This window comes from Camponotus vicinus, unplaced genomic scaffold (assembly GCF_025532165.1).
Source record: "Camponotus vicinus isolate PSW18456_S1 unplaced genomic scaffold, iyCamVici1.0 SCAF_8, whole genome shotgun sequence".
NCBI classification, from domain to species: Eukaryota; Metazoa; Arthropoda; class Insecta; order Hymenoptera; family Formicidae; genus Camponotus; species Camponotus vicinus.
This window is the reverse complement of record NW_028141980.1, coordinates 14,576,523-14,599,894: the sequence shown is the minus strand read 5'-3', so window position 1 is coordinate 14,599,894 and position 23,372 is coordinate 14,576,523. Positions and strand designations below refer to the sequence as shown.

At 41.1% G+C, this 23,372-nt stretch overlaps 2 protein-coding genes across 3 annotated transcripts in view; both read right to left on the bottom strand.

Moving 5' to 3' along the window:
• LOC145976006 (uncharacterized) overlaps window positions 1-23,372 on the bottom strand; it is a 78,592-nt gene that overhangs the window by 50,332 nt on the left and 4,888 nt on the right. The window contains exons 1-6 of one of the 2 annotated variants that reach the window (XM_083106825.1): window positions 22,416-22,504; window positions 18,502-18,941; window positions 14,753-15,114; window positions 10,413-10,502; window positions 247-342; window positions 13-150 (exon numbers count right to left, since the gene is read on the bottom strand). The gene's annotated coding sequence lies outside the window, so the exon portion shown is untranslated. Of the gene's footprint in view, window positions 1-12; window positions 151-246; window positions 343-10,412; window positions 10,503-14,752; window positions 15,115-18,501; window positions 18,942-22,415; window positions 22,505-23,372 lie in introns of those variants that run through there. The other variant, XM_083106826.1, reaches the window with a different exon arrangement.
• On the bottom strand, window positions 19,721-22,417 carry LOC145976017 (uncharacterized). The gene is made up of 2 exons (XM_083106851.1): window positions 21,236-22,417; window positions 19,721-21,136 (listed from the first exon to the last, which is right to left on the bottom strand). Exons 1-2 carry the CDS (start codon window positions 21,526-21,528, stop codon window positions 20,680-20,682), a joined length of 750 nt encoding a protein of 249 aa, XP_082962977.1. The 5' UTR covers window positions 21,529-22,417; the 3' UTR covers window positions 19,721-20,679.

Below are 23,372 nucleotides of genomic sequence, written 5' to 3'. Positions count from 1 at the left end.
TTTCGCGCTTACGTCGTTCGTTTATCCACTTGCTCTGCGCCGCGCAGGATGAAGAATTTTGGCGGCGATTCTGGAAACTCGTAGATACGAAATTCCGCGGTTCGACCGCGAGAGCGGATCGATACGTGGTCGTGATGTTCTCTCGGATATCTTGAAATTAATTGCAACACGTTTGTTGCGCGGAAGATATCGCTCCAAATAATGTGAAATTTATTAGAAGCGCAAAAAAGCACATAAAATTCTCACCTTCCAAATGCGATGTATCTCTCGGCGGGGAATCCTTGACGTGCAATTTCGATAATTTCCGGCCTCAAACGGACGAATCGATTCCAGTGATTAGATCTGCAAATTAAAAATTTTAATAATTTAATAAAAATTACAAAAATTAATAAATATAAGACTCGAAATATAAAATTAACAAAACAGTTATAATGGCAATACGAGTCTAGTGTCGATGTTATAACACATTTATTTATATTACAATCAAATAAATATTGATATTAAAGCATACAAAGAGAGGATAGCGAACGTTTCGACCCTATTTTTGGGTCATCTTCAGCGCGAAAGTATATAATAAAAGATAATATAATAACAATGTGTTTTATATCAGAGTCTGTTACAAAGGTTGCTGTTTAAAGCGATAATAAATGTCTCGGTATCTCATTATCTTGACGATGCCTACGTAAAAACAAAGGACAAAAGTAAAATAAGTTAAATAAATAATGTAATTAATATGAACAAAGAAAGAAAAAGTACTAAATTAAACATGAAATTATGAGATTGGAATGTTAATTTATTAAAAATGACCTAAATATAAACTGAACATAAAGTCGAAGAAATAAATAAATAAGTTATAAATAAGTTAAATAAATAATATGACTAATATGAACATAGAAAGAAAAAAGTACTAAGAATTACATGAAAATTACGAGATTGAAATTATTTTAATGTCAATTTATTAAAAATGATCTAAATAAACTGAACATATAGTCAAGAAATAAAAATTAAAAGGTTAAACAGATAAGAAGTTAAAACTACGGAAATAAGACTTACTTCCAGGCATCGAAGATAATGACGCGCCGAGGAGATGAATAAAGACAACTTAACATCTCCGAAGACAAAGATCGACTCGTCTTTAACGGATAAATGTGACTTATATATAAACGGTAAAGAGAGTCAAATAATGTATAAATGTACACATACGCAAAGTCGCAGACCTATTTGTTATGATAGAAACTGTGTTAAATTTTTGGCAAGTTGTTGACAATATTTAAATAAATTTCTGGTAAACGTTCAGTTAATAAAAATTACTTTTCCATATTATCTCTTCTTTTATACAGTATCTTGTTTTTTTTAAAACGTTATTTCTTGTCGGAAAATTACCTCGGTGCGAAATCGCCCCGGCAAACGTTAATTTAATTCTGTTAACTTCACAAGTATAATACATCGTGATATATTGGAGAAAGAGTGGTTCAACTAAATCGGAAGATCGATCGAACTCGAATCAATATGATTATAAAGACGAGAGTTTCCTCTCTCTTCTTTTTCCTTCGCGGAATTTCTTTTCCCTGTCACATTGAGATCATCAAGTTACTTTGTCATGACACGTCGTACATGTACGATTAGTATGCAAATAAATCGTCCGCATCTCTGCCCAAGTTGATTCACGGATCTACGTTTAACTGGGACAGATTGTTTCTCTCTTTATTTTTCCGAGGATGTACTTACGCTACGTATCCAACTCTTCGCCGCTCTTTTGAAAGCGTTTACGTAACGGCGCGTCATGAATGGCAATCTCGAGTATAAAGGGAGCAACGTTAATCGACATGTAATATGGAATTAGACGAAACCGCTGCGTGGAATAACCGACGGAAGCAGCGCCGGATTACCTGGAAGCTGGCAGCTAATTGCGAGGCTGTAACTTCGCGTGTAATGATACGTTCGCGGTTACCCAGCAATGCGTACCAAAGGCGAATCGCATCGCCTGAGTTAGGTCAATCAAATTCGTCACGTACATGTAAATTATATAAAATTATAATCACGATATCTCTGCATTTTTGTATAAAGAAATATATCTCTCTTTCTTCTTCTATTCTCTTACGGAATACATTTTATCGATGCCGAACCCGGAAATATATAGGGAATATCAGAGGAACATTGCGATGTCCGTTTTCCGGCCTTTTTTTCCCCAAAAGGGTTAATCATAATCGCCGTGTTTTCCGATCGGTAAAACTGCAACGGTAGCAGCTTTGCTCTCGAGTGCATTCGTTTTTAACAGCCGTGTCTGTCGTCACGTATTTGCGTCATTTCATGAAAAACGATTATACAATTACCGTCGGCTGTCGGCGAAGCAGGAACACGGTAGCAGTCGAGTGGCCAATTATGATTGCCTATTTAATTCTCGCGATCGGTTCTTGACACTTCGTCGTTCGAGTCCGCACGATTTGCGCGACTTTGCTCACAAGCGAATAGCTTGAGCAAATAGAAAACCGGTCGTCCAAATTTTCCTTTCACGAAAACGACTCGCAGCTAATCGGGTACCCGATTTCCGATATGCGTTCGAGGCTTCCGCACAAGCTGGAGGAATTAAGCAAGGACGAAGCGGAGAGAAGTTCGACGCGACGTCCCGCGAAAATTCTCAGGGAGCAGTACGAGATATTAGAACGGGGGATGAACAGGGGACGAAGGTGGACGAGGAGAGACCCGGGAGATATCGGGACGCCCGGTAAAACGCAATCAGAATAGTAATTAAGGATTCGGTTAACGCTCCAAGCGCGAGTGTAGAACGCAACCCAATTTAAACATACAAAAGTGTACGGTAGGTTAGCGAGGGAGTGCTCGCCGTAGAGTTGAGGGGGCAGGAAGGGGGCGAGAGGAGAAAGAGGGAGAAAGAGGACAAGGAGGCAGAGAGACGACGCTGATCCGATGGTCCAGACGGAAGGGGAGAGACGAGAGAGAGAGAGAGAGAGATAGAGAAAGAGAGAGAGGAAAGGAGAGACGGGAGAGAGGAAAGGAGAGACGCGATGGAACCGATGGGGAATAAGTAGATATGTATGTGTGCGTTTCGTACGTGTGTGTCGTATGTGTATGCATCACGTCAGGCCACGTGTGTTCGATCCATGTGCTTGTGCATGGGCATGCTGCATGGTCCACGAAGGGTGCGGAGCGCGTACGAGCGTACGTATGTGTTTGTATGTGCGTGGACTGCGCTTCTGGATCTTGGAGCGCGTATGAGTGCGCACCACTCGTGTGCTACGAGCATGTGTGTGTGCGTGCGAGCGGGCATCGTCGGAGACGATGCGCTGCAAACCCGGGTGAAAAGTAGGGGAGGGAGAGAATTCCTGTGCGCCTCCCGTCCTGTCTTTCCCCTCGCCTCGCCTCCTTCGTCGCAGCGCGGCAACCCCCCTCGTCCCGCTACGTTACCCCCTTCCCGCCCCTTCTCTATCTCTCTTCTCCCCCTCGCGCTCGGCTTACAACCGTGGCCGTTTCGAGAGTGGTAGCAGGTGGATGAGGGGGACAAGTAGAGAGAGCGGTGCAATGGGAGGAGAAGGAGGAGGGGGTAGAAAGGGAGCAGGAGGGTGAGGCTGAGCGCGCGAGGAGCGAAAGAGAGGGACAAAAATCCGGCGGTGGCCAATGGGAGGAAGTCCCCGAACCCCGCGAGCGGCAAGAACCGACAACGTCGCTGGAGTTTTTGTTTACCGCGCGCGCACCCTGAGGAGGAGAGCCGCGTATATATCTGCTGCTGAGGGGCAGCATCAGCATCAGCATCGGCACCAACAGCAGCAACATCATCGGGGCACCAACAATAACATCAGCAGCGACAGCAACCAACGAGTAGCGTGAACCATCTTCTCGTCTCTCTACTCTTGCGATACTTAAATTTCTTTCGCCGGACAACGTGACCAGCGATGATTAGAAAGATGGAGAGAATTTGTATATGAGAGGCGAGAGGAACAAAGCGAAGAAGAAAAAATAAGTGAGAAAGAGGGAGAGAAGGGGGTGCGCGAAGAGGAGGTAGAGATTGTCGATTTCCCTGATTTTCACTTGATAAAATTACCCATTTCTTTTACGACTTCGCGCTTTTTCTTTCTTTTCTTATTTAGAGCATCACAGAACTATCAAATGTCTCGGCTGAATTCATAAAGACGATCTGCAGAGACTTAATGTAATAGCTTTTTTGGTAAATTGAATCGGATGATCATGCTCGTCAAGATGCTCAAGTATCATTCGATCCTCGGAGCGAAAAGGCTTTTTTCACAAAACGATGTAATTAAAATTCGCATTTTACAAAGAACTCGATGGTGTTCGAAAAGCGCGTATATTTCATTTTCTTAATAAATTTCGTCAATTAAATTATAAAAAATGAGCGTTATAAAAAGCGAATCTTTTATATTAGTCGATACGTAATTAAAAAAGTCGTATGATAATAGAGAATATTCGGATGAATGTAACGCGCATCCGAGAATAAAAGATCAAAAGGGGGGAAGCTGACGATAAAAGTCATGGAGTCTTGCCATCGGGAATCAATTTTTTTCAAATTTAATGCAATTCAGAATTTTGTTTGAAACGAGAAACTGGCGAGATGCAGATCGATGGTTTTCAAAGACGCGGAACATCGACCGCAAATCACGTTCCAACGAGTCCTCCCGCGAATCGAAAGACGGAAAGTAGTCTGCGAGGCGCAGGATACTTCTTGCCTTTCCTTTCTCTCTTCCTCTCCCCCTCTTTCTTCTCCTCTCGCTTGCACGCCTTCCTTTTATCCCCTAACGGCATCCTTCCTGCTCTCTTTTTACGAGCCCTCCTCTATCCTTCTCTCTGTGTCAGGGTCGATTGACCGAGCTGCATGGGAGAAAGCACATGGCGAAAGAGGATTTTGTCCTCGCAATCGTGTCTTGTCGAAACGTTCAATGCCACACTTGCATATCTCATTCACGTAATCATGATAATCGTTAACCGATAATACATGACGGAGACAACGTAAATCATCGTACATTCTTGGTCATCTAATTGCATTTAGATCACTTAGAATCGCTATCGTAGCTACGATCTTGGAATGGGCATCTTCTTTTTGCCCTTTTTGCGATGTTTAAAGTGTCGACTAATGTGACACGTAATCTGTTCTTGTCTCATCTATCGTTTTATATGTGATGAATTTTGCAAATTTGTCAAACTGAGTAGAAGTAAGAAGATTTTAGATAAACGCCAATAAATAACGAAAGCAACTTCGTAAACTTTAAAATTTCAGTTCAATTTTTGTACTTTGATATGATTTCAATTTTAAATATTTACGTGGGAAATATATATATATAAGGGAGATATTTCTTCCTCCCCAAAAAATATTATTTTATAATAATTCCTTAAAATTCCTTATTCTATGTAAACAGCAGTTCTCAATTTAAACTAATTTCGTATAGAATAATTCTTTGGCAAAAGGCCGTAGATTCATGCAACTTGAAAACCATCGCTCGGTGAGTCGCGGTCCAATACTCTTAAAGCAAATTTAAACTAGACTAGCGCGAAACGACGGGACCGATTCGCTTCACACTCACACACACACACACAACACACACACACACACATATATATATACATACACACACAAACACAACTTGACTCTCGGAATTGCGGGGAAAGGGAAGGAAAGCGAGTAGGTAGATACACGAAGAGGAGGAAGAGAGACAGAGGCATACAGAAAGGAGAGGAAAGATGTCATCAACCTCCGAAGTCTCGACAGTGGACGGTGACTAACTGTACAAACTTTAAACCCCGGGCTCCCCTTGGAACCTCCCTTTTTGGCATGGAAATGTCACGCATGCAAATGCACTTCGCAGGCGCGAACGGTCATCTACCGTCATCGCGTGCAAAGGCGATTGAAGTGGCGAACCTTGACGGTTTAATATGGACGAGGACGCGAACAGCGAATCGTTGAAATTTCTACTGCTAATTCTATAATATATTTTTTAAATTGCAAATTATAATTAAATTAATTACTACTTTCGCACGTTATAATGATAATAATAATATAGTAATAGTAATATATAATAAAATTAATAAGTTTAATGGCATTTTTCTCAAGTATTTCAAATAATTTTTCCTTAAAATTAACGCGAATTCGACGCGATTAAAAGAAAAAAATGAAAAAAATTGAGGCAATTATTAAGCCAATGACGCTTTGATCACGTCACCACCGTATTTAATGAAAAGGAGCTGTAAAATGAGTTGTAATTAGAAACGCAGCAAGCATACTTGCGCCAGGAGCATCGAATAGTGGCGACCGAGGTATAACATAACGGCCTTAATTAATTTGTAGAGGGTCGACGAGCACTCTTTTTGCCGACACACACGAAGCTCTTTCGCCATTTTGCGCAGCTTAGTAGGGAAAGTTGCCCGGAGAATGTTAGCCGGAAGTAAACGATCGTTCCGGAACTGCCCCCTTATTATTATTATTGCGATATCCTTGTCTCATTTTCGACATTAGATCTTTTTTGCGACGGTATATCTTGTGTATACGATAAAGCAATATCGTTTCGCGTTATTACACGCGAGAAAGCAGGAAGCCGGTTTCGTCAACAAGAAACTTATTCATAAGCTTCCGTGAAGAATCATCGATACGCGCGCGTATCGAGAAAGGGTTGAAGGGGATTTGAACGGGTCAAAAAGATCAAACCGTCGGCGGACAGATGGGGAGAGACGAACTCGCGCCAAAGTTGGTCAGCAGGATAAACGGAAGAAGTACAGACTGGATGAGAGTCTTAGTCCCTCCTTCCCTCTCCTCCTCTCCTCTCCTTTTCCCGTTCCTTTTCCTCTTTCTCTCTTTTTTCCCCCTCGCCGAACAATGCGCGGAAAAGTGTGCGATAGGAGAAAAAAATGGACCGCTGCCATTATGGAGTTCAGGGCCACTCGAGTTGTTTTGCTTCCACCTCCGCAAAGGAGCCTCGTACAGAGGCAACTGTGCTGAATGAATCGGTGCGAGAGAGGGAGAGAGAAGGAGCGAAAAAGCGAGACAGCATGAGAGGGAAAGGGAAGAGAGGGAGCTTTCACCACTAGTGGCCTAGACTTCTTCTTCTTCTTCTTCTTCTTCTTCTTCCTCTCCTCTTTCTCTTCTCTCTTTCTCTCTTCCTGTCCCGCTGCCTGCCATTACATCTCTTCCCGTCTGTCGACGTTTCTCCCCGATGCATTTGCAAAGCGCCACACGTTGCTCGTCTCCTTGACTGTTCTAGCGCGTATCCTTCCCCTTTTCTCGTCATATGACGCGTAGGCGCGAGGGATTTAGGAACGGAACGTATAGAGCGCGAGGTCATTGACTCTGTGTTGTCATTCTCGGACGATAATCTTTTCGAACGCTAAGAGTTCTCGAATTCTTTTATTTCTTTTCAAAATTCTCTTTGTGTGCGATTTGTATGCTTCGTTGTTTCATTCTTTCGAATCTTTTTGACTCTTTACATCTCTTTAGACCCATAAATTCATTGAACTTGAACTTTGTGTATTCATTAGCTGATGGGAACTACAATTCATTAAAAAAAGTTTTAATTAATTTATATGCAAATAATACACAGTTATATTTTCACAGTTTGAAAATGTGTGAGATTGCATTCTTAATTCTGGGACATCCTATATATACCCGAAGACGCCTTGTTGTAGGCAACAGCAATTGCAGCGAAACTGATCGAGTTGCAGGCATTCAAGAGCCGTGTTTATATGTGTGCGAATGTGCGTGCATGCGCAAATTATGCATTCCAAACGTTGAATTAACATCGGTGAGAAATGACACTATTCCGATATTATTCCGAGACTATTATTAGAGACTTCTCTTTCAATCAATCGAGTTTTTCTACAATTATGTTTTCCTCAATGCGCACGTAAAAGTAGGCGTCATCGTCTACGGATTTCTGGTATAATTATATGTAATTGTGATGTGCATATTCCACAATCAGTTGAATGCCAATTATATTAAAAGTGCAGTGTTATATTAATCGATTACACGACAAGTTGCAAGCTTTTGCGGCGAATATTTTCCATCTTCGCGTTTGTCAACGTACTCGGTATTCCCGAAAATTATTCTGTGACGTATACAATTATATTCGCAACTTATCTCTTTCTCATCACAGTTTGTTACCAACATTGACAACTAAATTATATATTATCTAATCGTACATAAATAATAAATTAATAATAAGAATATTTTTGTTTTCTTTTTTGATACAATCGACAGCTAATTTTTATCAAAATCATCGCGCGTTCGGAACTTTGTCGTAAATATATATCTTGAAAAAATGTTATCCGTGCCACGTAAAAACTGAGGATAATTATCCCCGATACTTCTTAAATTTTTATTAAACGAAATAAAAAATAAATTAGGAATTAATAAACTCTGATAATAACGTATATACTGTCATATATAATACAAATATGATTAATTACACGCGTAAATGACGTAGTATTTTTTTCTCCCCTTCCATGCCTCGTTTAAGCGTCGCGATATTTCACAGATCGATACGAGACGCCCGCCGCCGTCTACTAATGCCTCGCCTATCTGAAACAATCCGCTGAACAGGATCGCGCAGGAGGACTTAGCGCAAGCGAGAATTATCGCAATCTCGGGGCGTAATGCGCTTCATAAAAAAGCCCCGCTCGCGTTTATTGGGGAGAGCGCGCTGGCGCTGGTTCAGAATCGCCGCCGCCGTTGCATCGTGTCCGCTGTGGACAAAAGGGCTTTGTCGAGTAGACAGTGACAGTGATGAGACCGTGATGAGTGGCAATGTCGTCGGTCGACTGTGCAGAGCAGCCCATTATTCCACCTGGCAGAAAGCTTTCCAGTTTGGCACACATCGAGTATCCAAGCGATCACTTATTATAATCATGCCAACCGCGTTGTTGTTGTTGTTGTTGTTGTTGCTGCTGGTGCTGCTGTGCTGGCCATGGCTGACATCATAGTACTAAAAGGGGTTGGGCGGGCACTCGTTGGCCGTCTCGCTCTCTACCCCTCTCTCTTTCTCTCGACAAGCCTGCTCTGATTAGTGATTAGCGCAAAATCGCCGGCGCTCGTTCGTACGTCGTCCGGATGGGTTGCCAGTCTCGGCTCACTGGCTCCATTCTTTTCTCCCGAGCCATTTAATTTATGCTGAAATCTATAAATACCGACGATACCCTTTTCTATCCGCAACGGGAAAAACTGGCGGCCGGCGGAGCTTAACGGCTCGGCGCGGAAAAAAACTGCGGCTGAGGCGAGATTTTAATGTGATGCGCGAATGCGTCCGTGTCGCGTTAATATTAGAGAGACGCGGAAACGATAAGGCACATCTGCCGCATCCATAAATATACTATGTTACTACCACTTTGACGCGTGGCACTGTGTGAACACGCTACCGGTATGGTGTTTTAGCCGGGAATTGATTATTTTTACTTTTTTTTCTTTGTTTAGTAACGTGTTTCACACGTTAATTAACCATTTATAGATAAAAATGTTCATACGCATTTAAATGTACATAAATTGGATACTTTTTGTGCGATTCTACAATTTTTATAATATTTAGAATTAATTCTCTCTCTCCCATTTAGTGTAATTACTTCATCGACCCCATTATAATCGACCTTCACAAGCTTTCTTTATTCCTTCTAATTCACATTGTAAAACTTTATAAATTACTTTCGAATAGTTTGCTCGTAAATTTCGAATACATCGCGGTTCGTCTTCGTTGTTTATGCAAAAGAGTCACATTAAATGTTGAAGGAAAAAAAAACTGTTTTATAGCTCATCTTTAAATTATCATCAGTTTCATAAAAAAGTTCCATCGATAAAAGTTCCATCAAACATTTCTTCATATAATACTCTAAACTATATTATCATCATTTAGATCGCAATCCTTTTCTTACATAAGCACGACATTAATACAATTACTCGATTTGCGCGAGGATTCCCCTCGTCGACCTTCGTACAAGGCAACCCCTCAAAATTCTCGCGACGACGGCCTTGAGGTCGTCGACTTCCCCGATATATACTCGGTGTATAGGGATGAAGAAGAGAGAGGGGGGAAGAAAGCGGGACAAAGAAAGAGAAAGAGAGAGAGAGAGATGCGGGAAGTCCCGCAGGACGCGCGAGCCCCTGAAGGAGACTCGAGGGAACTCGGATTTATTGCATAACAACCCTCTCAGTCAGCTCGTAACCCTTGGAAGTTGCGTAGGTCCGACGGTAGAGGGTGCCGCATAGGCTCGATGATCTACTTGTTGAATGGCGAGGAGAGAGAGAGACAGAGAAAAAGGGAGAGGGGAAGGAGGGGGGAGGAGAAGAGGCAGGATATTTCTGAATGAACGAACGACTGAATGGGCCGCCGCACATGGCATAGGGTACCTACTTGACACCGATTCGCAACCTCAACAATCGCCCTCGGCTGTCTTCGATGCCAGATACTGACCTTGTCATTCTGAAGAAGCGTCGTCGTTAACAGAAAGAGAAACACCAGAGTCGGGTATCAATCGGGATGTGCACTGATTGTGGAGGACGGCTGAAACAAAATATAATCGAATTAATGATTCTTCAGTCATAAAAAGTGCAAAATTAAGCAATTATTACTGAAGCGTAACGTTACAGAGATAAGATGTAATCTTACATGTCGGATAAAACTTTCTGCCAAATGCAATAACTTTGCTATAATGTAAATCATATGAGATTGGCTATCTAGAGAAGTCATAATATCTACAAATTGAAAATTTTCTAATATCAACGAGATTCTCTCTAAAATAGATATTTATCAGCGTTTCTCGCTAGCTCAACGTCATTCAATTTACGTCATATAATCCTTTGGAGAAGCGTACTTTCCTCCTTTGATAAGTTTAAAGATTAATATTGCTTCCATTAACGTTGTTGGATTATAATCGATACATGTGTCATATTACATTTATACAAGTATATGAATTATATAATACAATCGTTGTGTTAACACATTTACGGCAAAATATATAGCGCTTTCAAACGTGCTCGCAACTATTTACATTAAAGTTGAGAGATAGCAATAATTTAATTCAACTACGTTATATTTATTATTTTTGCATTCTATGAAATTTACATTTCTTCGTATTTAGCAGTGACAAACATCCCAGTAACGTGATAATACATAGATCTAATTAGTTCATATATATATATATATATATATATATATATATATATAAAATTAATATCAATCAATCAATCAATCTAAGTTGAATAAAATTATATCAAAAATACATATTAGATGCACACATGATCTTAACTTTAAATAATTAAAAGTGTAAAACGCAAAATCATTATGCACTGTAAAAAAAGTAACAAGCAAATATTATAATGGCGATTATTGATAAACCTCGTAGAGGAGGTATACGAATTTGTATCTTAACGTTATTAATGTTATTTGCGGATATAGTCATTATTGAAAGGTTAATAGAGTTACTGGAGCTTAAGTTAAAAACCGCCGACCTTTATCGTGCTCTTTTCAGAATTAAACGCGTTCCGCGCGCGCAACCCTCGATGCGCGAGGTTCTCGCGAAACCTCGCGATTCCTCACTTCCGGCGCTTTGTTTCCTCTCGCTTAGCCACCGAGGATACCGAATTCTCCAATGCCGCCGCCGGTTCGCGAACCCCACGGTGAAACCGCTCAAAGCTATTTTCTAATTTTTTTTTCCACCTACCCCCCTCCTCAATCCCTCATGCTCCTACCGGTCTGACCGCCGCCGCGGCGTTTAACGTCCCGACGGAAGTCGGGAGGCAGGCATCGAGGTAAAAGATCGTCATGCACCATCATCCGAAACTCTCTTGAATATTTTCGCAGAATAAAAAGAGGAAAAATGTTGCGGGGGACCGAAGTGTGCGCGCGGAGGACGGATGAACGGACGTTGAAGAGAAGAGGAACGAGGGAGGATGACGAGAAGAGAGGAAGATGAGGGGGGGAGAGAGGGGGATTGGTTAACGGCGAGGGAGGAGGGGTGTTAGCCGGGGCGGAGACGGTGCATTACGACCGGGACAGGGCATGGCATGGCTAGCTCAGGAAAGTACAGGATGTGAGGGTAGAGAAGGGAGTGTGGGGGAGGGTGGCGTGGTGATGCAGGAGGGTGCATGCGGGAGGAGGGCGGTTGCCCCAGTAAAAATCGATCCTCCCCACTCTTTTCCTACTTTTTCCCCTAGAGAGGTTTGCTACCACGAGAGAGGATGAGGTGAGGAGGAGGAAGAGGAGGAGGAGGAGGAGGAGGAAGAGACGGGGGTGACTGTGCACGGGGGTCTCGTGGGGGTTATACCTACTACCGGCGCGTCTGTCTCTGTATATCCCACATCTCCGGATCTTCGCGAACGTGCATACATGTGTGCATGCATCCGTGTGCGCCCGCGCCGATGGGAAAGGGACGGGGGGGAGGGGGAGGGGGAGGCAGCGGGGAGGCGGACGGGCGCATGTGGGTGCACGTGGATAGATACGCGGTGCGATCGTGTGAGGGTGTGATTGAGCGGATTTTTCGCGGGTGTTCGTGGGGCACTGCCCGTGTAAAGCGCGAGCGCATCGCACGTGTGTCCGTGCTTTCGTGCTGTATGTGTGCGCGCGCGCCTTGGACAGTTTTTTTCGCGAGGTCTCCGCTTGTGTGGGTCCACGTGGCTGCGGCGGTTTCCGTGCGCGTACAGTGCGCCTCATTGACAGCAGGAAACGCCCTGCTATCACGAAGCCGTGGCTAAAATCGGTATAATTTCGGTACTAGATTCTAATTCTCCATGACTGTATATATCCGGCCAAATTTTGTCTCGCATATATCTATTGTAAATAAATAAAAGGCATGTAATTTCTTCTCGTGTCTTATTGGAATCTAAATATAGCGACTCTATAGTTTCGAATTTTATACGCTTTAATTATTGATGAATTCTAATCTTTAAAAAACAAGCAGTTTATATTTCACCAAGTATAGTTCCATATATAAATACGTAATAAAGCATTAATATAAAAAATTATTCTAATAAAAATAATAAATAAATGATAAAAGGTATATATTATAATTTGTATATATTATAAAGCATATTCATTACGTTATTGTGTTAAAAAGCTTTTAAATGGTTATGCGACACATAACAAATAGATATATTAACTTATAAAAAAAATCTGAAGTTTCAAACTTTTAATACATTTTACGTGTTATTATATAATAATGTATTGCTATTTCAAAGAAGGAGAAAATGCTGAGAGATTTCAGGCGACACGGTTCGTTCGTTATCGAACGAATGCGAGCAGCGAAAATTCCGCTAAACGTTACTCCGATACGCGCTAAGGCTGTTATTTAATCCCATGAAGTTCTTCTCGAGCTTTCGTCCCGCTACGAAAAGCGGTCAAATTTAATTCTATCCTGTAAAGTCAGCTTAGTAGATGATAATCTTAGAAAAGATCAATTAGAAAGAAATGTATATGTATATAATAAATAAACAATGTGATGACGGAAATAAAAATGAAACATAGTATATAGAGAGAATTTGTCTGCATTACAATCAAAAATTAATTTTCTTATTACCCCAACAAAGAAAGGATGGAACAATAAAATTAATAAAGCGATTGACAAGTCGGATCAGATTTGCCGATATATACAACGCTCTATTAATATACTTGTCTACGTAACATTACATTTTAAATGGACATTATATCTGTATCAGGTTGTTCTACAAAAAGGTGCGAAAAACTTTGGGTGGCAGAACGAGATAAGGGAGGAACGGCCGCTCTCGTTTCGGTCGCGCGTTCCTCCTAGATTCTAAATTTTTCAGAGCGTCACGGCGCGATATATCCGACAATCGTGCTCACTGTACGCCCGCGGGATCGCATGTATCGGTGCACCCCCATCATCCCCGTGCGGTCTCGCGCGCGCGCGCGCGCTCTCTCGCGTCTTGGTATACGTATCCGAGGCAACGCCGCCTCCGCCGTCGCGGCGCTTCTGTCGTCCGCTGCAACGATGAAAAATTACCCAGAAGCAGCGAAAAAGAGAGGAATAGCAAGGGATGAAGAGAGAAGAAAGGAAAGGAGAGAGAAAGAGAAAAAGAGAAGGAGAAGACCAAGTGAGAGAAGGGTTGAGCACGAGAACGCAGGACAAAGAGAGAGAGAGAGAGAAAGAAAGAGAGAGATAGGGGGTCGAAAGAGAGAGAAAAAGAGGGAAGGAACGAGCCGGTCGCTTTTTTCTCTAGACCCCGAGCCCGTCGTCTAGCGCCGAGTTCGCGAGCCTGACAGACAGCTGCAGCGGAGCCCTGATATATCGACCGGGCCACCTAACCAACTACCCGCACTCACTATTATACACCTGCCCCACATGCACGCGCAGACACACGTACATGTGCACGCGCACTCACGCCGGCAGACATGGGGCTGGCGTGTACGAAAAAAAGGCGGCGCACCGACACCCGCCACCTCTCTTTTTCTTTCTCTCTCTCTCTCTTTTTCTTTCTCGCTCTTTGCGTTCTCGGTTTCTCTCTTTTTCCTCCCCTCCTCTTATCCAACCCCTCACTTCTTCCTTCGCCGCCTCTCTGTCTTCGTCCGCCTTACTCTCCTGTGGAAAAGGGTGGTTGCTAGAGCGAAAAAGAGGGGCCTCCCGTAAAGGGTGAAGGGGTTTGGAACGGGTATTCGGACAGGGGGAGGAGGGTGGAGGCGCCACCACCAACGGGGGTGGACAAGACGAGCGGTGGGTGCAGCGAACGGAGCCCAGTCAGCTCCAGGATAATTAGATCCTTTACAGGTTACCAATGATTGATAGTCTTCGAAATACGTACCTCACCCTCTCTTCCTCTCTCTCTCTTTTTCTCTCTCCGGTTTCCGCGCCGGGTTTCCTTCCACAGGCACACACACGTGGACGCTCCACGGACGTACATGCACACCTTCCATGTATCTATGGAGCTTCGTGCATGGAACGAAATACGCGCGTTCGTCAGGGAGGGTTTGGATGTACACGATAAATACGAAATCCCTTCAGCCGATTACGTCCTACTGAGCTTTGCCTGGGTCGCGACCCTCTGTAGCGTTGCTTGGAGAAAAAGAGTTCCGTGTCCATCGCATCGCTTGGCGATTCTTGTGCCGTCGATTTGTCGATGATCCGTGTTATCGCCGCGAGTTTCGAATCATCGATGCTCAGCCCCTAGAAACAAGTTTAAAGATCAGATTTCGGAAGCGAAATGCGTATTCGGATCGTTCAACTCTAAAACGCGTAAAATAGATGGATACTTTGAAAAAGTTGCATTGCCTTTCTTCTCTCTGTGGCATATATTTACGTCTTTTTTCAAATATATACAAAAGATTTTAATCTAATTTTCTGAAACATATGTAAGAATTTGATTTTATTATAATCATTTTTGAAACTTCTGTATTTTGCAAAAATCAGTCATAATATTGAAATGATCGATAGAATTTTTTTGCCTTTACAGAGCGATCTATTTATACGTCATAGAATGTTATGTCAGTTAAAAATTTTTCCAAATGACTCTCTCTGCAAAAGTTTAATCTGGCAATGATCGTGACATTTTGCGATATCTTACACAGACATTCCACGCACATACGTGTTATCCGGTGAAAATTAATCGACTTTTTATTCAATTTTTAAATTTCAATTTTTTGACGTCAGCCATACCTTTCTAACTGAATCCGTTCAATTTCTTTATCGTTAACGTCAACTGCATATTCTTACATTGTGCCATTTTCGCTTTCATAATATCAATGAATATCGGAAAAAATTGTCGTGATTTCGGCGGTTTGATGTCAAGCATGTAGTATTTTGTTTCTTATTAGGGAACGTGAGGAAATGTTCCCTATGTTAATTGGATCAAGAAACGGTCAAAACAACGGAAGAAACAACGAGACTGGAGAAAAAAAATGTTACTTCTGCTGTGCGAGCAATAACAAAAAAATGCGAAATTAAATCCTACTACCGTACGTGCCGCTGTAAGCCCGGGCGCGACACATGTAACGTCGGCTAAAGAATTAATATCAAAAACACCGTTCTCCGTCTAAACGCGAAAGAATGCATGTATTTGTAAGAAAATTAAAAACGACATGAAAGTGTGTGCGACGCTACTTTTTGTCCTTCTTGTTTCCGTGCTACGAAATTAAGCAAGATGTTCCGACAAATTAATTCTGGCTCCTAAATGAAATTAAATTCGGAATTTTTTTACAAGACTCTTTGAAAAAACGGAGCTTGTTTATTAGTGTATAAAATATAGTGTGATCTAGGCATTTTTAAACAATTTGACGGTACCAGATGAAAAAATATGTAACTGCAATTGTGTGTGCAATTTTTCAGAGCATTTATATAGTCACACGAATGTATTTAGACAAAAAGACAGGAATGTAAAGTTTGACTTTAATATAAATAAAGCGGTATAAATTATCACTTAAATTACATTTAATTATAAATAAAATTATGAAAATATATATTTTTCATTATATTTTAATGCAGCTTGTCCAAACACTTTTTTTCCAAAAATAAAATAGTGCAAGGTATTAGTTTTTAAAACAATACACTTTTTATATATGCAACTTTTTCAGTAATTTTTTCCAATCTGTTACAAGCGAAAGATTAAAATATTTTCGCCCAAGAATGCAATTGTAATATATTTCTTATCGATACCGTCAAATTATTCTGGTAAAAAAAAATATCTCCTATAATTTAATTACGTTCTTTTAATTTATTCAACAAACAGCTAATTCCTTGCTAAGTTTCGTTACATAATAACTTTATCGTGTACTCCCCATATTTATATATCAATGAGAAAAAGATTTTTTATTACTTTGGTTTTTTTAAATAATAAAGACCTTTAATATATATATATATGGCGTTTATGTGGCGCTTATCGATATGTCGTAAGTAAAGTCAATAACTTTTGTTATCACGTGCGAAAACTGTTATTACCCGCGTATTGCGTAGAGGCCTACTTACGATGTGTAATACTTTTGTACGAGCTCGCGGTGACCTTCGCACTGACTTTAGCATGTAAATCAAAAAAGACTGCGGGGCATCCCTGTTATCACCTGCTAACATCTCGCTAACTCGGTTCCACGCAACTATCGTCCCACGCAAATGTCAGTGGACGACAGTATAGTGACTTTGATGATTGCTGATGCAGAGAGACGTGCCGTTGGTGGCTAGATTTCAAAGGATCGTCTTTCGTATAATGCGACTCGCCCGTTAAACCGGCTGTACCGGCGACTTTTTCGATTCCGAAACATTCCGAACATATATCAAGAAGAAAAATTACATTATATGCCAATTTTAGGCGCATCATGCCCATCATGAGATCAGGCGGACGCAGAAAAAGTAGTAAATATAATGTTTTTTTATTGGCTTCCAATAAAATACGGCGCGCGTGATGCGCACATGACGTGTTTAATATTAAAATTAGCACTTTTAAAAGCGTCTGCGACAAAAATAGAATAGCCAAAATTATCTCGGGACAAATGTGAACTTGTGGTCGACCTCTCCAAGAATTTTATCATAAATAATGTCACTTTCGATAGAGTATTTTCTTCTTCTTATAGGAATCGTAAATCGTATGCGGAGCGTTTTACGAATCGTCCGTCTGGGGACGAGTGTGTCCTCATCCCAGTACGATCGGAGATTTATTATTAAAATCACAATGCGTTCTCGAAAAATTTGATATTTTCCATGCTCATTAATTTACGCGGCGAAAGGAAAAAGAGATCGGCCATTGTTAACTGCCGCTTATACCATGGAAAAGTTCGCTCGCGCAAAAAGCTCGCAAAAAACCGTTCCTATTCTTGCGAAGAAAATATAGGATTACACTTCATTATCTTGCTAAAGTGTAAAATGTACCGTCGGCGTCGCCGTAAGCCGATCGTTATACTTCAAGTATACGTAAATATATTCCTGTAAATATATCCTTGTCGATATAAAACTGCGTCCACCAGTTCGCGCGCGCGAGACTATAAAATTATCATTTTATAGGTTTACGCAAATTTAACAAATTTAAAGATCGCGCTAAACTAATGATATAATTTAGAAGAGACTTCGTATATAAAATCAAGAAATAAAATTTTATACATTCTTTACAGTTCGGCTATTTTTGCAAAGTTGTCTTTGTGCATAAAAATCGAAATCCGAGTTAAGTAACGCCGTCGTACGTGCTCAAATTATAACGCTGATAATGGTGATTAATTTCGGTACTTACGTCTAACACGCGAGACGATACTAGACATGAAATAACAGGTTACTAAAGGTTAACGGCACCTTAGACAAACTCGCAAATTCTGCACCGCACGCACATTTTCTCCTACACGTTCAAACAAAGTTGCATCAAATTGCAACTTGGACCGTTACGCGGATTGAAGATATAAATTTACCGATATGACGTAATGTTTGAACATTTGCTAGAGATAAAAAAAATAGAATACTATTTTTATCTGCAAATCTATTTGCCCTACGCTCGCTCGGGTTAAACTTGCGTATATTCATTTGTCTTTCTCGGCCGCTATATTTCGTCTCTTTGTGGTTTTATCTATTTTTTTCTCTTACACTGTCGCATCCTCGTCGTCGTCGTCGTCGTCTCCACAATATCCTTGCGCAAAATATCAGCTGGCTGCTGAGGGGAGAGACGAGAGAAGATTTCTGTTAAAATTCAGCATTTCCACACGATGACACATCGGAAATTTTTGCAATATCTTAAATCGTGCGTCTTCCGTTAGTGAGCTATCTCTCCTCTTCTTTCACGCGTTGGGAACGGGTCCTTTCTCTCCCTTGGTCCTCCGCGTTCCCTTCATCTTTCTCCTTTTGTTCCGTTGTATCTCGCAATAATGTTCAATAAGCTGTAGGGGCCCCAATCTTGCGTGGTCCACTCAGGGAAGTCCCCCGTCGCAAGATGCGTGTATATGAGGAATTTATCATGAATCATCGTGCAACGACACCACAGTCCGACGTCAGAGTTGCCGGGTCTGAAGCAACATTGAGTATTCCACCTGCATAAGGAGTACGTATTCATTACAGACTGATCGTTTCTGTCTGGCTTCCTGACGCCGCAAGAAAGACAGTTCTGCTCGCGGCGAACGTCTTCTTAGAAGTTGCGGCGAATTCAACCGCTTATGAGAAGAGATCGAATCGATTATCGCGAAGAGGCATTCGAAGAGACGATCGTGATTGACTTGCTTGAAATTTGTGGTCAGAAAACTATGGTTTTTTTCGCATACGATATATACATGTTATGATATATACATGTATTTATTTTATATAACAAATGCGTGAAAAAGAGATAACAAAATAAAATTAGAAAAAATTGCAAAATTAGACATATAAACATGTGAAAAATATTACAAATATTTTTTTCCATGCACTTTCACAAGTCACTATGGATCTTTTTTAGAAAATTATTTCTTTTTAAACTTTGTTGCCAAATGTTTAATTTCAGAAATTGCACACACATAGATTAATATATTTTCAAAACTTGAGGTAAAAGACTTGAAATATAAACAGAAATAAGTAAACATTTATCTTGTACTAAATTTCGAGGGATTAAAGGATTAGATATTTTTTTAGACTTGGATGAATGATAGGAAGATTATTTACGAGAAGCACAAGGAAAAAAATACAAAATTAAAGAAACATTGTTTTATTTTAATACTGTTTGTCTCTTCGTTTATCGATCTATAGAAGTAAAAAAGTATGCGCTTAAATTTATAAATGCAGGCTTGTGTATATACATACACATATATATATAAATATAATGTATACATATAAAAAGATTGCATAATATTATCTAACTGTAAGATTGCGTAAAAAGATTTATAAAATTTCACTTATTTTGATCAATATGTACTATATGAAAATATTATGGTCGTATTATCTAATTATTACGTAAACCAATTATGCTGAGTATGTAAATTCCAATTCCATTATACATATTGTGTCGCTATCTCGTTACGTCTCCTCCTTACTTCCGGCACGAAATAGATCACATTACTTTCGATAAATCGCGAAGAAGTCTTCGTATAATGCACGCATTCGCGAAAAATAAATACAAATACAGATAAATATATAAATAAATAAATAAATAGATAAATAGATAAATAAATAAATATAGATGCTGGTGAGAATAAATAGATGATATTATGTATACGATTTATGCAATATATGTGCGTCAATCACGATGGGCATTCGTGATTCACTCCGCAATCATTATCCATCTAAACAGAGAACGTGATGAATGTGCGATGATAATTGCATTCGGATACGTGATATCGTACACGTGCGACCGGATTTAACACTACCTGAGCGATTACGTTGTGAATCGAATACGTGTTTTATCACATTGTTTAGCAACAACAACCGCGAGAGTCGAGGATCTATAAATATCAAATGCATGCGGTAGCGATTTCTTATTTCTATCTTAGATGAGACTGCACGACGTTACGCCATACAACACCTCCCTATCCGTTCGAACGTCAAACATTGAATAAATCTGCTGGATTCCCGGTATTCGCGCGTCATTAGAAGCAATGTTCAAACGAGTTCCTATGCGAAAAGAGAGAAAAAAGGAAGATATCCGTTCATTTACGAATTATGACGACAACAACGGAATGTTCCTCTTATTCGAGAAAATGGAACGCGTTCCATTTGATTCAGCGAGATAGGAGATCAAGGAGCTGCGTTATCACATCGTCACCGTAGCAAGTCGTCATCCTCCCTCGCTCGTCCTCGATATCAATCGTGGATGGGTAAATCTGATTGCCTTAGCAGATCATTATTGAGGTCCTGGAGGGCGCACACGCAACCCACGTAGATCTTCATCTTCTCTCTGTCTTCACCGTTGTCGTACGATACTTCGATGTACCTGTACGTCTGTATGCAACAGTAATCGCCGGTATCCTGGCAGCTGCTACCGGCGTGGTTGCACGTGACGTGCTCGAGATCCTTCGGCACCCTGGTAGTCCGGTTGTAAGGTATCGGTATCGACTTCACGGTGTAGTTGCAGATTGAGCTGTTCTGCGCCTCCTTGACCTCCAGCTCGAAGGGCGCGCGCAGGCCGCCGGTGGTGCTGGTGTACAGCTCGAGCTGCTGCCGCTTGCTTATCTCCAGCTCCCGTTTGTCCTGGTCGCTGAACTTCTGATAGCTTACCGTGCCACCGGTTTTCGTGCCGCTGTGTCTATTGTGACGCTTCCTGCGGACGATAAATCTCGTTAAGGCATCTTCGATAGCGTCCTCTTGTCTGCGCGCTTCATTCTTTTGTAAAGACTCGGCATAATTTCTTAGATCATACATGTGTTTTCGATGAGGTAGTGGTGTTCGTTCCTCGTATTCCACGGGACGATCGAGAATTCGGGATGATTCGCGCCTTTCCATCTGTCTCCTGTAGGGATCCTGCTGATACTCCAGGTCATCCTCGAAACGTCTCGACAAATCACGCGGTATCGATTCTTCGAAATCCAGATAATAATCTGGATGAGAATGATGATTGTGTCGCCGCCTCAGATTCCGGCCTTGGACAATTGACATGCTGACAACACAGGCAAAAAGAATAGGCAGGCACAATCCGATGCTGAATACTGCCATTATGTCGATATATGATTCGCCCGAAAATAGATCCTTGCAGTCGGCAATCTTTAACGCTGATGCAATCGCTTTAACTCCTCCTCCCTTAACAGCGTCTCTAGTTCAGGCACTTTCGAATGGTTCGTTTCTCGTTTCTTCGGCTTCGTCTCGTGGTTTGCTTAAAACTGAGTATTCTCTGATCCCCGAAGGATTTTTTATCCTGTCCGCGAATGCGCACGTGGATAGTGTTGCCCCACTTTAACGGGGGGGCTTGCGCGTGCCGGTACACGCGAAGACTTGTGACTAATCGCCCCCTCTCCTTTTCACGTCTTCTTGTCCGCAGCCCCTCGGGACCGGGGCCCCGGAGAGGAGTATCTTCATTTGCGCGAAGTGGCAGCGGCGGCGGTTTCTTCTTCTTCATCGAAAATATGCGCTTTCCTTCTTCTTGACGTCATTTCATTTCCTTTTGGCGGATCATAGCCACCACCACCGCCACTGGTTCCCTTAACATGACTCGCTATTCACCTCCGATGTCGACGTCATCAGATCGGCGTCTACTTGTAGCGGAAAGATGGAAGACTGGTTGTCTCGTGCTTCGCGGAATCTCATCATCGGGCGGATGCCCGGCAATTCTTCATCTTCGCGATGATGAGGATGACGATGGTGACGTCATATGTGCCACAGGCCCCGGAGGAAGAAGAGGTTTTTACTTCAAAAGTAACGCAACGCCTTTCCCTTCTGACGTTTACGCGCGACACAATTTTCCCGCATTGACGTTCGCACCTGAGACCATGTAATTATTCTTCGATAGGAAAGGACTCCTAATTAATCAATCGACCGTGATTCTCCGAAACTCGGTGCATTTCGGCGGATTATACGGTAAGATACGTTCGTGGAAAGTCAAGTACCTGAGGAACTCGACTGCCGATCATGTCGCGGATGTTTTACATCCAGATAGAATTTCGAGCGTCGATAAAAGTTCCGAACCATCGGATCGGCATTTTAAACATCGGAAAGTACGCATCCATCATCATCGTTACTAAAAATATGAAAAGTTGCCATCTCCATATGCGAAAGTATTTAAAATCGAAAATATTTACGCAAACATGTTTGCTCCTTACCTTCACTTTCCCACTCTTAATTAATATTGCCGAGCCTCCTGCTTGCATGTCACGTGAACTAGTTGAGGTAGAATCAGGCGCTCACGGGGTTTCCCGTGTCTATTTTTTTTTCTTTTTTTTTTTAGGAGGTCGGAGAACATATGTAAGCATTTCTGGAAACGCTTTCTTTATTTTAACTTCTACTATTATCTAATATCTATTTTTACTAATATCTATTTTTTTCGTCAAGTATGTGTATGTATCTGTGCACGCGTTGAATATATTAGATACAGAAAAATTTTTTAAACTCCAAGTATACATACTGTAGAAGATTAAAATTAGATGTGTTTAGGACATTGACATTAAGATTAGATCTCGTAACCACATACGTGAGAGAGATTTACCATTTAAAATAAATTTCCTGACCTTTTTAGAAATGTCCTGCAACTATCGAATTTATATTTATTTTTTTTACTCATTTATTAGTTTTTTATATTATTTGTTTTTTTACCTTTATTTCTTTTCACCTAATTCATTTTTATATTTTTTTTAATGTTTTGTTATTTTATTAAATTTTTTACGAAAAACTCTCTTGGTCATTTAACAAAAAAAAAATAAATAAACACTTCAGCCAAAACAAATTAAAAGAATGTTAAAATTATTAAATCAAGAGGCACTAAATTTTTTTATACTTTGTATTCGGCATTTAATTACAACGCCAAATGATACCGGTATGGAAATACAAAAAGAGCAAGAAAAGTATAT